The following is a 17,457-nucleotide window of genomic DNA, read 5'->3' on the forward strand; positions in this document are numbered from 1 at the left end:
TTTAGTTTTCTAAGGTGACCAAACACTTCAAAGGCCAAAGGGTCCGTGTCTGAAACACAGGTGGAGTTGCCACAAAAAGCACAGAGAATAAAAGGCTCCACTGCACATTCTGCTATCTTCTGTCTGATGATGGGGCAACAGTGAGAAATTATTTAGGTGCTGCTGCTATTTCATAGAATCACAGATTGGTTTGGGTTGGGAGGGACCTTAAACATCATCGAGTTCCCAACCCTTTGCCCCGGGCAGGGACACCTCCCGCCAGACCAGGTTGCTCAAGCCCCATCCAGCCTGGCCTTGAACACCTCCAGGGATGGGGCAGCCACAGCTTCTCTGGGCAACCTGGGCCAGTGTCTCACCACCCTCACAGGAAAGAATTTCTTCCTAATATCTAATCTAAATCTACCCTTTTCCAGTTGGAATCACGGAATTGTCAGAGTTGGAAGGGACCTCTAGAGATCATCTAGTCCAACTCCCCTGCTAAAGCAGGGTTGCCCAGAGCACATCACTCAGGACTGCATCAAGGCCGGTCTTGAAAATCTCCAGAGAAGGGGACTCCACGACCTCCCTGGGCAGCCTGTTCCAGGGCTCTGCCACCCTCACCGGAAAGAAGTTTCTCCTCATATTTAAATGGAACCTCCTATGTTCCAACTTGTGCCCGTTGCCCCTCGTCCTATCGCTGGCAACCACTGAAAAGAGTCCGGCTCCGTCATCCTTCAACCCACCCTTTAGGTACTTGTAAACACAGATAAGGTCTCCCCTTGGCCTTCTCTTCTCCAGGCTAAAGAGCCCCAGCTCTTTGAGCCTTTCCTCATAAGGGAGATGCTCCAATCCCTTAATCATCTTAGTTGCCCTACGTTGGACTCTCTCCAGTAGTTCCCTGTCTCTCTTGAACTGGGGAGCCCAGAACTGGACACAGTATTCCAGTTGTGGCCTCACCAGTGCAGAGCAGAGGGGGAGAATGACCTCCCTCCCCTCATCCTATCACTACATGCCCTCATAACAAGTCCCTCATCATCTCTCCTGTAGCCCCCTTTAAGTACTGGAAGGGGCTCTAAGGTGTCCCCAGAGCTTTTTCTTCTCCAGGCTGAACAGCCCCAAGTCTCTCAGCCTGTCCTCACAGCAGAGGGGCTCCAGCCCTTGGCTCATCTTCTTTCACCTCAGATGGAAAGAATCCAGGAGCATGATGAGGGACCCACCGGTGTCCCTGCAGCTGCAGAGCGATGGAGGGAGATGCAACAGGTAACTTTGCAACATTACGAAGACAGCCAGTGACCTGAACCTGTATTTTTTTGTTCCATCCATCTCGTTAGGCTTCTTTCATCCCCAATCTTTGACCCAACATCCACCAACAGGTTTGCCCGTGTGTGCCCTTCACCGTTCTCATCTTGGCGCCTCCGTTCCCACCCAGAACACGCCACAGTTGTCACCCATTCGCTCGCATGACGTCCCATCTATTTTCAACTCTTTCCTTTTCCCTCCAAGAAACTGACTCACTTCCTCATTTCCAATCTCATACTAAAGGGAAAAAGAAAATAAAGACTTTTTTTTTTTCGGTTTGCTTAGACTAGACTGAACAGCCTTGTTTCACTGACACACAAGCTCTCTGTACATAAACCTACCGCTATTTAGCCTTTAATATTACCCATTCCTTTGCATTACTGCACCAAACCACACCCACCCACCAAATTAAAGGAATAATAATTCCAGGAAATCTTTCATTTGAGAAACCACTGCTAGATTTTTAGCATACTTCTGGCCTTTCTCTTGAGTTACTCGCTTTTAGAGCCACAGAAAAAGCAGCGCTGTAGCGTAATTCATGCATTTTTTGTTTTACAAGTTAAAGCACTAGAGGGCTTGTTCTTAAGTTAGGATCAGAATCACAGAATGATATGGGGTTGGGAAGGGACCTCTGGAGATCATCTAGTCCAAGCCCCCTGCCAAAGCAGGTCCACCCAGAGCAGGTTGCACAGGAACGTGTCCAGGCAGGGTTTGAATGTCTCCAGAGAAGGAGACTCCACCACCTCTCTGGGCAGCCTCTTCCAGGGCTCTGCCACCCTCAAAGGAAAGAAGATCCTCCTCATGTTTAGATGGAACTTCTTATGTTCAAGTTAGTGCCCATTTCGTCTTGTCCTGTCCCTGGGCACCACTGAAAAAAGACCGGCCCCATCCTCCTGACACCCACCTTTTAAGTATTTATAGGCGTTGATCAGATCCCTCCTCAGTCTTCTCTTCTCCAGACTAAAACTTCTCAATGGCAAAATACTTGAAAATGTCACTTGAAACAAATATCAGTATTAGTAACCGTGGGTGTTTATTATCCTGTTTTCATTTCAAGGTGTAACCGACCAAAAGCTATTTAGGTTTCCATCTATTCCACAGATATGCCAGTGCACATCTGCATCTTGTCCTTGAAAACCACACCAAAAACCCATTTAACCCAGAGCCTCGCTCACCTGTGCAATGCTAGAATTAAACCATCGTTTCTTTTCGTTAGCTTATTTGTTTTCTTTGCACTTTTTCAATAAATGAGCAATTCTGTGGGATCAATGGATCAATCACACAGTCAGCCGCAAAGGCTCTGTAGATATGTTTTATCAACATGTGGGTGACAAGCAAGTCCAAGTGGCACCAGAATAATCAATTTGTCCATATTATAATCATTTTGTCCATATTATTCACGCCACAGCACGCATGGCAGTTTGGCACTATTGCCTTCCAGGATGAAAAAGCACTTAACAGATACTTGGGTACAACTTCACTGCCCCAAACTATGCACAAACTGCTGTATTTTTAAGTAATTTGGTATATGACACATTTCCCATCCAGCAATAGAAGCTCCTACCAAAGCTCTTGAGCTATTCAGCAAAAACACCAGCCTTCCATCAGTCACTAGGAAAAGGGGAATTTCCTGAACACGTCAGATTCTCAGGGAATCTATTCGTTCTGAAATTTAGGAAGCAGAATAATTTTTCTTTTCCAATAGAGGGGGGCTGGTTTGGTTCCATTCTGCAGTTGGTCAGATCCACGTTGTCCCCCTCTTCCATGTTTCATTTAGCACAGTTACCCTCAAGCACTAGCTAGAAGCAATCTTTCATATAAAGGAAATGCGATGTCTACAGTTAGAGCTGAGCAAAGAAACGGGTGAGGATATGCCTTGCCCTTGCCCTTTCCTTGCAGAGCAAGTCAAATCCTGAGTTTGTGAAAAATTAAGTGGAAAAACACAGAAAGGAAATGAAGTATTTAAAGTATTGACGTATTTATGAAGTATTTATTATCTGTCAAAACTATATAAAAGAGCAGCTTTTAAAATACCGATGATACAGCACATTTCATCTCTCAAAAATACTGAATTAAGATTCTAAATGAGTCTCCCTTCAGCCACCCACAGGTGTACAGTTCTGGGACCAGAAGTCAGCCAGGGTTGGTGGCAGCAGAGGAGGAGCGGGTTTCTCCTCCCCTGCTCCCCGGGGACACCGTGGTTCTCAGAGGAAGTGTACTAATATTTTGTCATTGAGACGCACAGGACCAAAAAGGAACAAAGATTGGTCATCCCATCGCACACAAATAAAGGATGTGCTTTATGTTTCCACTCCGTACCGCAGAGCGGGTGGCCAGGCTCAGACCCGAGGGCTGAACAGCCCAGGTGGGCAGGAGAACATCAGGTTCCTGCCAGATTCAGCTTCCCCCAACTATTAAGCAAAGATTCTTCTCAATTAAACCCCAACATGCTCTCTCTTTATTCCTTTTTTGGTTGTTATAAAGGCTACAGAAGCCAAATACCATCGTATCTTTTCTATTTGTGGGACGGAGGAGGCAATCCCTTCAGAGGTCAGCCAGTAACACCAGTGCTGGTGAGAGCGCCTGGAACTGCTCATATACTTCCCTGGATACCCCAATCCATGGACTGTGCCACTCAGACCCATGCTGACAGGGCTGGATTTCTCAAAAAGACCAGATTCATCAACTCTCTTTAAATCCATCCACTCAAGGAAACCTCTTCATGCCCACTGACCACCTAAACCGCCACCTCCACGAGCTGCTCCATCCAGCCCCATCATGGTCTACGGGGCTTAGGAACCAACATCTTAAACAAGTCACCTCTGGCTAAAGAGAACAGGGATGAAGACAGCTATAACACATCACATGTTCAATTAAAAGTACCCATTTATTCCAGTTTTACAGAATTTCAATGGGGGTGGGTTCTCAGGTGAGGGTATTTTTATTTTTAAAGTTTTCACTGATTAGCTTACTGGTGAAACCTGGAGGAACTGGAAAAAGGTTTTGTATTTAATAGGATTTCTCCACTATTCCAAAACATCAAATGTGCATCTATTCTTTCTGGTTTTAAACAATGATTACTCAATTAGTGGCTAATTACACTTCAGGGTGTTTAAAACAAAGGGTATTCCACAGAGGCTTTCCTCAAACAAGTGTCCGTCTTCCAACCTTGAGAAGACAAATGAAGATTCACTAAGTCTTCTTTTTCTCTGCTATTTGCGTGTCAGTCCTGTAACACACACGATCACCACCATCCCCGAGATACCCCGGAGCCACGGAGCCAAAGGAGGTCCTGGACACAAAGCGGTGGTTCATGGGACATCCAAAACAGGCTCCAAGAGCACAATCTAACGATTTCAAACCTCTCGAAAAGCCAGATATATATAAAAAAAAATGCTTTCACAAAGATAAAAATCACTCTACATAAGCGAAGTTAGCTGCCCCTGCGGAATGGATACATGCCAAAGGAAAGAGCAGCTTCACTGTGTCCTGAAGAATTTCGTGTACCCAAGTCATGACATCCCGAATTTTTAACAACAGCGTTCAATCCCTGAACTCGGAAGAATCACACGATTTATAATAAGGTAGTCCTTCATACGGTGCATACAAATGAATCCTATCTACGAGCACACTTTATGTCATAACGCTAAATACGTGGCAGTGAGCAAAAAGTGAGTGTCGTCCGTGCAACGGGGAGCTACCGGTTCACAGGCCAAAAAAAGAGACTTTCGTGCTGCCTAAACATAGTGCTAAAATTATTCCATAGGTTCCTTGGGGAAGAGTGGCTGGAGCTGCCCAGCAGAAGAGGACCTGGGGGTGTTGGTGGACAGCCGGCTTAACATGAGCCAGCTGGAGCGAGTGCAGAGGAGGGCAACGAAGCTGGTGAAGGGCCTGGAAAACAAATCATATGAAGAGCGGTTGAAGGAGCTGGGACTGTTTAGTATGAGGAAGAGGAGGCTCAGGGGAGACCTCATCACTCTCTACAAATACTTGAAAGGATACTGTAGAGAGGTTGGTGCTGGTCTCTTCGCACGGGTAATTAATGACAGAACAAGAGGGAATGGGACAGAACAAGAGGGAATGGCTTCAAGCTCCAGCAGGGTAGGTTTAGACTGAACATTAGGAAAGAATTTTTCACAGAAAGAGTGGTCGGGCATTGGAATAGGCTGCCCAGGGAGGTGGTTGAGTCACCATCCCTGGATGTGTTTAAGAGACATTTAGATGTGGTGTTGGGGGATGTGATATAGGGGAGAACTTTGTAGAGTAGGGTAGATGGTTGGACTCGATGATCCCAAGGGTCTCTTCCAACCTGGATGATTCTATGATTCAGTGTGCCCAGGTGGCCAAGAAGGCCAATGGCATCCTGGCCTGTATCAGGAACAGCGCGGCCAGCAGGAGTAGGGAAGTGATGGTGCCTCTGTACTCAGCCCTGGTGATGCCCCACCTCGAGTGCTGTGTTCAGTTCTGGGCCCCTCACTACAGGAAGGACATTGAGCTGCTGGAGCATGTCCAGAGGAGAGCCACCAAGCTGGTGAGGGGTCTGGAGAACAAGTCCTATGAGGAGAGGCTGAGGGAACTGGGCATGTTTAGTTTGCAGAAGAGGAGGCTGAGGGGAGACCTCATTGCCCTCTACAACTACCTGAAAGGAGGGTGTAGAGAGGTGGGTGTTGGCCTCTTCTCCCAAGGGAATAATGACAGGAGCAGAGGAAATGGTCTGAAGTTGGGGCAGGGGAGGTTTAGATTAGATATTAGGAAGAATTACTTTACTGAGAGGGTGGTCAGGCACTGGAACAGCCTGCCCAGGGAGGTGGTGGAGTCGCCATCCCTGGAGGTATTTAAGAAACGTGTAGACATGGCACTTCAGGGCATGCTCTAGTGCCTGAGACTGTTGGTTTGTGTCTGTTTGTGCGTGGGGTGGGGTGTGGTTGTGGGGGTTTGGTTTGGTTTTGGTGTTGGTGTTCTGGGATTTTTTGGGTGTGGTTTTATTTTTGTTTGGGTTTTTTTTTTTTTTTTTTTGTTGGTTGGACTCGATCTCAAAGGTCCCATCCAACCAAAAATATCCTGTGATTCTGTAATCACAGCGCCATGAGGGAGCAAAGGAAAATGCATCATTATCGTCTAAGGGCTGCCGTACATACAGGGAATGTATTAACCTTTAAACATACAGAATGCTCTATCACAGGGAAAAATAAAAGACAAAGACATTATAAGTTTTGTGGAGCAAGGGTGCGGGGGGGGGTGATTTCCAAGAACACCACACACAAAATAAGCCCGTTTTTTACAATAACCTCAGAGCACAGGAAAAACAGAACCATCAGAAACCCTAATCTTAGCGTATTTGCTGGCTGATCGCGGTTTCTTCCACGATAGATCACTATTAACATTATTTAAGTTCCACAATTGCACCGTGAATGCAGCTTTACCAAAAGAGAAAGAAAAAAAAGCAACATCAATAGAGTCAGGTGCTCTTCCGTGTTTGAAGCATGTACTTATTTCAGCAATATAAATATTTCACAATAAAGCAGAAGTTGAAGTTTTAGCATGAAAAGAATATCAGAAGTTTCAGAGTGAGCATAAAGAGCGTATACAAATAAACACGTGTTCTTTGGCGGTTAATACTGCAGCTCTACTACAAAAAAAAAAGGAGACAATCTTATGCTACAAATCCTAAATTAATTTGATGAAAGACTGCTGATGAGCACCAAACAAACCTCGTTGGCACAAACATGTTAAATGACTGGGAATACAGAACCAGGAGGTTTCAAGTTGCATTCATTTAAATACATTGTCAGAACAACCCTTGGAGCATGAAAAAAATTACAAATAAATGATGTCATAATTATATTTGTAATGGAAATTTTTAATGTACTAACCAATATAAAGCATTCACCTCAAATAGAAGGAATAGCCAATTTTATTCCTCTGTTAATTGCCACGTGGACCAATTTCTTACCACACAGCTTGTTGGCTATAAATCTTAACAAGCAGTTTTAAATTGCTGCTATTATTGCTCATCAAGACTGAATAATCCTGGATGGTGTTCAGGGAAGCTTCTGTAACGTCTATCTCAAGCAACTATTAATTCCTCATTTCCATGGGGATGAAATTTCAAGCAACAACCACCACCAACTCCACTGCTCTAACCGGGGGGGGGGGGGCACAGAAAAGATGCAAAGAGACTGCAAGACGGGAAGTTTCAAATATTTCCAACTGTTCCCTGTGGAAGCGGTGCAGCACTGGAGCGGTTTGCCCAGGGAGTGACCTTCACAACTCAGGAGGTGGTGGACAACGATGGGGTTGTCCCACCTCTGACACTATCCCCGCTTTCAGCAGAAGGCTGGATAAGGTGACCTCCAGGGGTCCCTTCTAATCCAAATTTTAATAAAAAGCATAGTTATCCTTGAGCAGTATGATTTTAGTATTTAATGCAGTCTAAGAAACAGTCTTTTCTTGAGTAGATTTGAAATTCTCAGTCAAAACACAGGGGCAATTCCTTAGGTACACAATTATTAAACTGGCTTTTTACCCCACCATTACTATTCCTTTTCTTAGGAAAGGCCTTTGCATGAATAGCCTGCTGAGATTGCTGCTTAACGGCATTAAGATCTGGAAAGGACGGGGAGGCAACACCACCGGCCTCCCTTCTCAATAAAATAAGATAATGGCATAAGCTCAAAAAAATATCACTGAAAACAATATTAGCAGTACAGCCACGCAGTTTATTCCCTTTAAATTTTGATTTAACCTTCCTGTATTTATTGTAGACAGCGTTATACCTAGGGAAATATCTGCTTCACTTCAAAGTTGTATTTGCTGCTAACTAGAAACACTCTTCACAGAATTTAATATACAATCTGAAAGGTCTTTCATCGCTTCTCCCTTCAGACTTGTTACAAGATTTTGTGTATATAAAAAACACAAGCACTGTTTATCGTATTTGTACAATTTTACCGCGAGGTAAAACAGCAGTCAAAAGATTGCTTATATACTTTTACTCAATACTGCATAATTAACCAGCTCTGCTTCTAGAGAACCAGTTTAAAATTCTGCTCAAACCCAGTCTGACTCCTCCAAGCCCTCTGCAATGTCTCTGCTTCTCTGCTCATTTCTATCCCTCCCGATGCCTGTACGAAAACAGTTTTTTCCATTGATATCCACTTAATTTGTTACTAGTTTTTAGTCTAGCTTGGGATTTCTCATTTGCATTTACTATTTGGTTCTAAGGAAATACGCATATACACGCAATAAAAAACACTGATAAATGACTGAGCAGAGAGAGAAATCTCCTGGACTTCCAAGAAATTCATGACTCATTCTGAGATATTAAAGTCCTGTAACACGTACAGCAGCCACGTCTGCAACTTCTCACTCTGAAGTGCTTCGCTGTATTTCCAGAACTGCGGTTCACGTTTGTGTAGAGACGAGAGAACAAGTTTTCCATCATGCAAGCAAATGCCCGTCCGCACGTTTGTGTGTCCCCTTACCTTGGATGCACTGCAGGGTTCCATCCTCAGCCCTTATTGTAAAGGTTTCACCTGGATTAACTTGAACCAAAAAGACCTGCCCAAAGAAAAAAAAAAAACAAAAAAACAACACATTGGTTTCACTGTCACCTTCAAAAATTAAAATTTCCCTAACCCATCATCCCCCAACTACAACTCCGGGTACCAGCAGGGTCCAAGAGCCAGCAAAGATATAAAGCCTACCTACACATCTACATTTGCAGAGCTGGAATAAAGACGTAACTCCATTGTGTGCAGGTGAGAATTACGGCTTCGGGTTCCACCACTAAACTCTTGACAGCGTGTTTACCTTGGCCAAACGCTGGTAGCTAAGGACGTAAATCTTTAGCCCGCTGGCACATGAGAGCAGACAGCACATAAACTCCAGCAGGCAGCACCGAGCCAGACTGGGATTTCAAACTCACAGGAATAGAAGTTTTTTTGGAATATAACGAAAGTTGACCCATTGAATTTTTAAAAATTTGTCCTTCAAAGTGTAAGGTAATATGTCCTACACATAACAGATCTCGGTTAAACAAAATCTACAGACACACAGTTCAATAGCTGCACACAGAACCAGTAATAAACTATATTCATTTAGTAACAAATATAATACTTTTTTTTTTTTTAAATAATCAAAATATCACCCCAGTCTCCCATTGCTCAATTCTGCAGATGATGTGAATGCTACAAAGACCAGGAAGAACCACAACGCATCCCAGTTCAGTGTACATTGTACTTATCTTTATTCACATTCAAGTGTCTAAAATCATGGTTTTTAAACATTATTTAAATTAATTTCTTTAATGGTGAGTTTCACTGGGAGCTAGTGATCATTTATCCCATTTCTTGCTGCTTGTGAAACTTTTACACAAATATTTTAAACACACTTCTGTTAAACTTTGCATTGTCAGAAGGTCCATCAATATCTGGATTGATCTTGGTATAAATTGAAAATTTAGATTTATATCTTTTTGTGAAGACTCTCTCTAAATTTAGGTCCGGTCTTTATATTGTAGAACACCTGCATGCAGAATTTAATCATTCAATATGGAAAGACAGAATGTGAATTAACGTTGTGTTTCTGAATTCCTTAAGCTAAATGCATAAGGTAATTACTGCCTAGATGACCTTTTGAATTACAGTAATCCTACAGAAACCCATTATGCTTTAAAAATGTTGCTGGAATAAGCTGGAAATCAGAAAAAATGACATATGAAAGCCATTATTTTGTCTGCAACAATAATTTCTCGGGGAGCACTGATCAGGATGGATCTGAGCCAGCAGAGAGAGCACAATAAATGGTTCAGGAAAGACAAGAGGCACAAAGCCATCCCATCCCTAATCTCCGAACAATCCACATTTAACCGACAGTATTTAAGTGCACTTTTGCTGTGAATAGGCATGGATTACGCGGTCAAAAGAAGCGCAGAGCAAAGCGGTGTCATTCAGCTTAAAAAACAAACCAGAAACCTGAACACAAAGAGGCAAAGAATCATAAAAGTATTTCATTAGCTCATTTGCATTATATGTCTAAACCAACAGTTCTAAAGCTGGTTAATTATTAACATGCTTGATTAAGGTAAACCAGATGCTCTAGCGCATCATCACACCTTTGGAAGAAACTTGGTCCAGCTCCTCCAGATACACACCCTGACTAGATTGATGGCTCTTACATGAAAAATTCTATCTTTTCTCTACAGAGAGGAGTTGAGTTTAATGGCAGATAGAAGACTGATTGTGACAAAAGGATTCCTCTTAATTCACGAGGCATGTGTTTACCCCAGAGTTACCAGAAGGGTATGATTTACAAATTCCTTTTCAAGGAGTTATTGCAAACGGTCTGTCACCAGCCCAAGTGTCTCGTTAGCACCTCTGCAGTTGGGCTTTGAAAATAATTCCACATTAAAAACCCTTTCTGAAGATTATATCCCCAGTAACAGCTGCTGCTTATGATGGTCAAAATAAGGCAGTATTATCATAGAATCATAGAATGGTTGGAGTTGGAAGGGACCTTAAAGATCATCCAGTTCCAACCCCCTGCCATGGGCAGGGACACCTCCCACCAGACCAGGTTGCTCAAAGTCCCATCCAGCCTGGTCTTATCCTTGCCTAATTACACAGGTTTTTAACACAAATTGTTCCACCCACAAATTTGTTTCACAAATGGCAGTGGCCACCACGGCTTCATCCCCCCATTGTGAGCCCATTGGGAGAGCCTGGGACTTCTACATTGTAGCTTCTATTAAAGTGTTATACATACGGAAATAATTCCTTATTGACAGTTCCTAGAGTACAACAGCTTAAAGATTTCATATTTATTAAAAAAAAAAAAAACAAACTAGGGCCTGGAAAACAAATCATATGAAGAGCGGTTGAAGGAGCTGGGACTGTTTAGTATGAGGAAGAGGAGGCTCAGAGGAGACCTCATCACTCTCTACAGCTACTTGAAAGGACACTGTAGAGAGGTTGGTGCTGGTCTCTTCACACAGGTAATTAATGACAGAACAAGAGGGAATGGCTTCAAGCTCCAGCAGGGTAGGTTTAGACTGAACATTAGGAAAGAATTTTTCACAGAAAGAGTGGTCGGGCATTGGAATAGGCTGCCCAGGGAGGGGGTTGAGTCACCATCCCTGGGTGTGTTTAAGAGATGTTTAGATGTGGTGTTGGGGGATATGATATAGGGGAGAACTTTGTAGAGTAGGGTAGATGGTTGGACTTGATGATCCCAAGGGTCTCTTCCAACCTGGACAATTCTATGATTTTATGATTGAAACACCAAAAAACCATCAGCACTAGTTACTGTCAGAAAATATGGGATTAAGTTGGTCAGAAAGCAAAAGTTCTACATTGCACGCGGCAGGATAATAACCGTCAACTCTACTTGGCCTGTCTGGAATAGGGACTATACTATTTTGCCCAGATTTCAAGCACAGCCCCATAAAGACAAGAGACCACAAAATATTTTCACCCAGGATCTTGTTTTGAGGTCAACTATCAACTACATTGAAAGAATAACATTTTTCAATTAGTAGTTGTCCAATTAAGCCATGGAGCCTTTCAAAATTATATTGATGCTCAGAAAAAAGTGCTTCATTCTGTCAGTCAATGATTTGCAACAAGTTCCACCATGGTTTTCACCTAAAATCCAGTAAATCTAATCCTGGTTTCCCAGGCTCTTGGGTAAGTTTTTCAGCTTCAGAGCTCATAAAATTCTATTTGTGAAACATGTAAGATTTGTACTATCTGCTAATGTTTTACCAGGCTGAAAGCCATAACAGATCTGATTTTATTGATATTTGGACATTTAAATATATACACAAGTACGAAGATTTTCAAAGGAGGTCAGTGAGCTTGATTTCTATTAAATCAAGGAGGTCTTCTGCACCTAATGATGGCAACCCCACCAGACCCTTTCAGAGTAGTGGTTCTTAAGTGCTACAGAAGCTGAAACACCAACATGTGTAAAATTCAGCCATTTCAGCAAAATTTCAGAAATATTAAGAGCCAAGGAGCAAGAAGAGAACCCAAGGCCCTGAGCCACCAAGGCGTACAGCTGGAAAGGCCATCTCCAGCTCTGCAGGGTTTCTCAGAACAACCTCCAGCTCAGGTGGTACAAAAAAATACATGCTAAAACCAGCAACCATCAGTGCACATAATGGACTTAGAACTTATACCGTAGGCAAGAACTGCATGGGAATAAAGTACTGTAGTTCCCATTTCCTAAAACGTAAAAAAATAAAAATAAAGTAAAATGTTTAAGTTCTTAAGATCTTAAAAAACATTCTTCTGCACTGATTCTCAAATTAGCCACTTCTGAAGCAGAAGAAAACACTTCTGGGCTGTTGCTGGGGAAAGGCAGTTATATCAAGAGCAAACAGGAATAGCCGATGTGTCACTGATGTGGGTCAACACCGGAGCAAGGGCTGGACCAAAGGGAGGATGGGCAGCACACGGATACACGGACCTGAGGTGGCCTCAGACCCAGGAGCAGTGATCAGGATGCTCCTGGGGCAAGACCCTCGGTTTGGCCCCACCACAGGCTGCAACCCAGCCCCAGCCTCTCCTCTCAAAGCTGGGGTAACTAGGGTTTGCCCCCGTAACCTGTCCCACCACCCAAATCCCTCTGCATTCACCCCACCTCGCACACAACACACACACACACCCCCCACCCCGAGAGCCTGCAATTGCAAAGCACCGACTAACGAGCTGCAGAGCTGAGGTCAAACCATTAAAGCCAGCCCACGTCCAGTATTAGATACTGGGCATTTTCCAGCCAACGCCCCTGATTTGTCCCAGTTGCCTGGGACAAATAATATCAAGGCAAACTGCCACTTCTTTTGTTTATATGCACTAAGTATGTCAAAGTAATTCAAAGATTTATTTTTCCCATGTCCTCCTAAACTGCAAAACCATATTCTGCAGCCTGGGACACAGCTTTTCTGCTTCCTTTCCACACGAGGGATCTTCACGAGAACGCTTTGTTGCTGAAGCTTTTAATTAAAAATCTGAGGAAAGCAATATAAGAAGTCTAAAGATAACGTCTTTATGTTAATGAAAACAAACACAGACGATCTTTAATTGCCCTGTGTATCTTCCAATATTCATCATCCCGAGTTTGCACGTTTATGAGATGGCAGCAAGACTGGAGATAGTTTGAAAAGTTCCTTTGAGTCCCCGTTGCTGCCCTGTAGTGTCACGAGGATGTGGTCCCAGGACAGTCCAGCCCCATTTTGGTCCCCTGGCATCCTCACATCCGAAAAGCCAGAGCGTAACAGCTGCGAGTAGAGTGTCAGCAGCACGATCTCAAAGGCTTTTTCCTTTTCCCCAAAATCTACTCGGATGTTTGCTTTAGCAATTTAATGCAGCCTGTGTTGAAGCTCAGCCTTACCTGCTGCATCCACAGGGAAAGTTTGCTATCTCCATAACGCACTTTTTTTTTTTTTTTTTTGCATTTAAGAATGTTATTGTATCTTATTTAAACAGCCATGTTTGTTAAGGCTGATTAATGTTACTAAGTTGCATAGTTCCTATAAATATTTGTAATCACACGCACCATTTGTCAGCAATTGCTCTGTGTCCAGACTAAGTTTTCGTGACAAGCCAAACGAGCGTCACTCGTGTCCCCCTCGTTGGTATTATCGGACTCTCGTATCTGTTTGGAGCAGGGGAATCACAGAATCACAGAATGCTATGGGGTTGGAAGGAACCTCTGGAGATAATCTAGTCCAAGCCCCCTGCCAAAGCAGGTCCACCCACAGCAGGTTGCACAGGAACGTGTCCAGGAGCGGTTTGAATGTCTCCAGAGACAAGAGACTCCACCACCTCTCTGGGCAGCCTCTTCCAGGGCTCTGCCACCCTCAAAGTGAAGAAAGAAGTTCCTCCTCATGTTTAGACGGAACTTCTTATGTTCAAGTTAGTGCCCGTTTCCTCTTGTCCTATCCCCGGGCACCACTGAAAAAAGTCACAGGTCATCTCCTACCTGCTTTGCCGCAGGTCGCCCGTGAGCACAGAGGCGGCAGCCGGAGGAAGATGTTCACCTGCATCCACGTGATGCAATACAATCCAACGCTCACTTTCAACTGTTTCCACTTTATGAGCACCTTTTCCTTGCTAAGGTCAAACAGACACTGGCTTTGGCGCATTAAACCCCCTCTGTAAGTCTCTTCCAATGCGGTGAATTTTCCCTTCCCTGTTTAGATATACCAGGCTTCATACAGCTGGGGGGCTCGGGTTAAATTTGCTAATTTATTTGACTGCCACCTGTTCTAAGTCTAAATGCCTTCTCTAAAACTACCGATTCTACTTTATAAGTTGGTATATTTTTAAAAAAAAAGGCAATTTAATCATCCTTTATCCGATAGCCTTTCTTCACGGACTGATGCTTCTCAACTCGGGTACCATAGATGCGCACCAGCTATAAACCTTTTTCTTCTTGAAACGACCCTTCTATGTGCAAGTATCCCCTCCCACTCCCCTGAAAGGACATTTCTACAAGTACATATATTTAAAAAAAAAAAAAAAAAAAAATCAAGAAGGCATGAAGAAGTAACTCTAAATTTTGGCACAAAGTTCACTCCCTCAGCTCGGCTGCTGTTCAGGTGCAGTATAAAGCTCCGCCAGCTCAAGGCTTTCAAGTTCTTTTAAGGTGCACAGATTTATTGTGCCCCAGGAAGGTACCAAACCTTATTCCTCGTTCAGACGCTCTCTCGTCTCCCTTATTCAAAGTGTGTGACCCGAAAAGAGAAGGACAAGCAGACACAGCACTACCGACAGTGCCTGGGCTCCAGCCAAACAGTGAAAAAACAGGGTTTGGTAAACACAACTTTACAAAGAGCGGGCAAGGAGAAAACTCGCTACACCATTGCAGGTGCAGCGAGTGAACCATGCCAAAATAAAGCTTCCCGAATTAAATTGCCCATCATTCTGTACAGACATGCTACAGCACAGTGAGCTGCCCCTCCACTTCATACCCCAAGCTCTTTAGAGCTTGCTGTGGAGTTCCTACAGGAAACCACTGAAATTCTTGGACCAAAAGGTTAATTATCACTCCCTGAATCCCCACAGGAGTTACAAGTGGATTAGAAGCAGAAACAGAGTAAGCAGCAGCTCTGGAAGGGGCATGGAAGCATTAAATACAGTCAGCAGTAGTGGAAATTAAGTGTGGGAAACTTTACCAAAAAAAAAAAAAAAGCCAGTGCTAAAAATGCCATTTTGGGTAGTTTAGAGAAGAGGGATTACTGTCAAGCCGGCAGAGACATTCCTAGCTCTGCCCTGTAGAGCTCTGCAGCACTTATCCCCTAGAAGATAAAACAATTAAATGCTCCTGTGTAATTGTCTGACAATACAGGGCTGTTTACTGGCAGAATTGCCTTCTGCACGGCTCTCCAGCTGGCTGCTGGCAGAAGCGAAGGTGTTTTACCAGCTCCACTTTCTATATGTGGAAACTCTCTTTTCTATATCTATAAAAACTGGTCTTTTGAGAAAAACCTTTTCTGTGAAGCTCAGCGTTCCCAGGTACATCTTACAGCACAGCTCTGCCACGGCTGAGGCTTCACGTAAGGGTGAGAACAGCAAGTGCCCCCCAAAGCATCTCATCAGAAGCTCCAAAGCTGTGGCCTGGACATCTCCACACACCCAAGCTGTGATGCTTTCTTACCGCCAGCTTCTAATAGAGACTGTAATTACACCCTGGAAAAGCACATGTCCTTATAAAACTAGCACCTATTTATGAAGTAATATAAACCACCTTTATTAAAGATGTCATTCTTACATTAATCAAATCTAAAGGCTGTTCCTGCCTTACAAGTAACTAAGTTAAATACATTTCAACAAATATGTAAACGCTGCTTCTACAATACATAAGAAATTACATCAACAGTAATTAATGTAGTCCATTTCCGACTACTATATGGCAAAGAACAAGCATTTATTCCAATTTCATTGTGTTTTAGACCTGTACTTTTAAAAACTGAAGACATCAAGTAAAGCTTCAGGAAGAGGATGAAAATGATAAAGGGCACATCCAGACTAGAGGCCAAAATATTTCACAGAAAACTGGTATTCAGCTACAAGTACTTAAAAGAGAAAAGGCGATGAGGTCTATGAGCATCACCCAACAAACATCTATGCAGAAAAGAGACCTCGCCCAGAACTGTTGTGCCGAGTCATATTTGCATAACACAGCAAAAGCAAGAAGAAATGCACTTCCAGTACGTCAGCAATTCTTTTTACTCCAAAACATTACACGAGAAGCCGGTTTAAAGGCAATGCAGGTATCTGCCAAGCAAGGCTGCTGAATCACCACTGATGGGGAAATTCAAAGATAGGACTTCGAGCCCCATCTCAAAGGAGGGCTCAGAAGATTTCATTTGTTCTTTCTGTAATTCAGAAGGACTCACTGAACAGTCTCACCTGATAAATGGTTTCCAGCAAGGAGGAAAAGGCGTATTTAAAGAACAATTATCCTATCCAATATCAATAAGATAGTTCCTTCACTTAAGCATATTAATATTGGACTTGACTATAGAGCCAAGCTTTCTTTTATATTTTTTTCAAGTCAAAGCACACTGTGGAGAAATGAGTTTTAAAATAAAATAATAGCCACAGCACTGAAAATCTGTATCGTACTGAGAACCCAGATAAGCAGGCAGAATAAGAAGCTTACAAGAAAAGCGGAAATTGTTCTTCCCCTCGAGGCTGGTGTAGCTCAAAACACAGCTTGGAGGGAGGAACAAATGATCAAGGGAATGAGAAGTAACAGAACGGCATTTTATATTGATTCATGAAGGACAACTTACATCTAACTTGGTTAAAATACTTTGCAGAACTGTCTCAAATCAGGAGGGAACCAAATTGAGTAACAGAGAAAAATCGCTACGGTAGATGTTCTACAAATAGAAACATTAACCCAAGATGACAGGTTTGGGAATCTACCGACTACCAGCTTGAACCTCCAGGCTGTATCCTGATGCGAAGGCATCGCTGAGATCCCGTAATCATTCTGTCTACTTCTGATGAAGCTTATTAGAGAGTAACTCCCCAAAAAGATATGAAAGCAATGATAAACTTGCCTTCCTTCACACGCCCGCTCAAAATGCACTTCTGCTCCTCTTAAAATTCATAATGAAGCACAGTGACATAGACAGGACTGCGGGGATCAGTACACTTAGCTAAG

At 43.3% G+C, this 17,457-nt stretch overlaps 1 protein-coding gene across 1 annotated transcript in view; it reads right to left on the reverse strand.

Annotated features, from left to right (window-relative positions):
- FNDC3B (fibronectin type III domain containing 3B) overlaps positions 1–17,457 on the reverse strand; it is a 216,313-nt gene that overhangs the window by 156,092 nt on the left and 42,764 nt on the right. The window contains exon 3 of the mRNA XM_074152911.1: positions 8,763–8,838. Coding sequence (XP_074009012.1) covers positions 8,763–8,838 — 76 coding nt within the window. The remainder of the gene's footprint in view (positions 1–8,762; positions 8,839–17,457) is intronic.

Source organism: Numenius arquata, chromosome 9 (assembly GCF_964106895.1).
Source record: "Numenius arquata chromosome 9, bNumArq3.hap1.1, whole genome shotgun sequence".
Classification (NCBI taxonomy): domain Eukaryota; kingdom Metazoa; phylum Chordata; class Aves; order Charadriiformes; family Scolopacidae; genus Numenius; species Numenius arquata.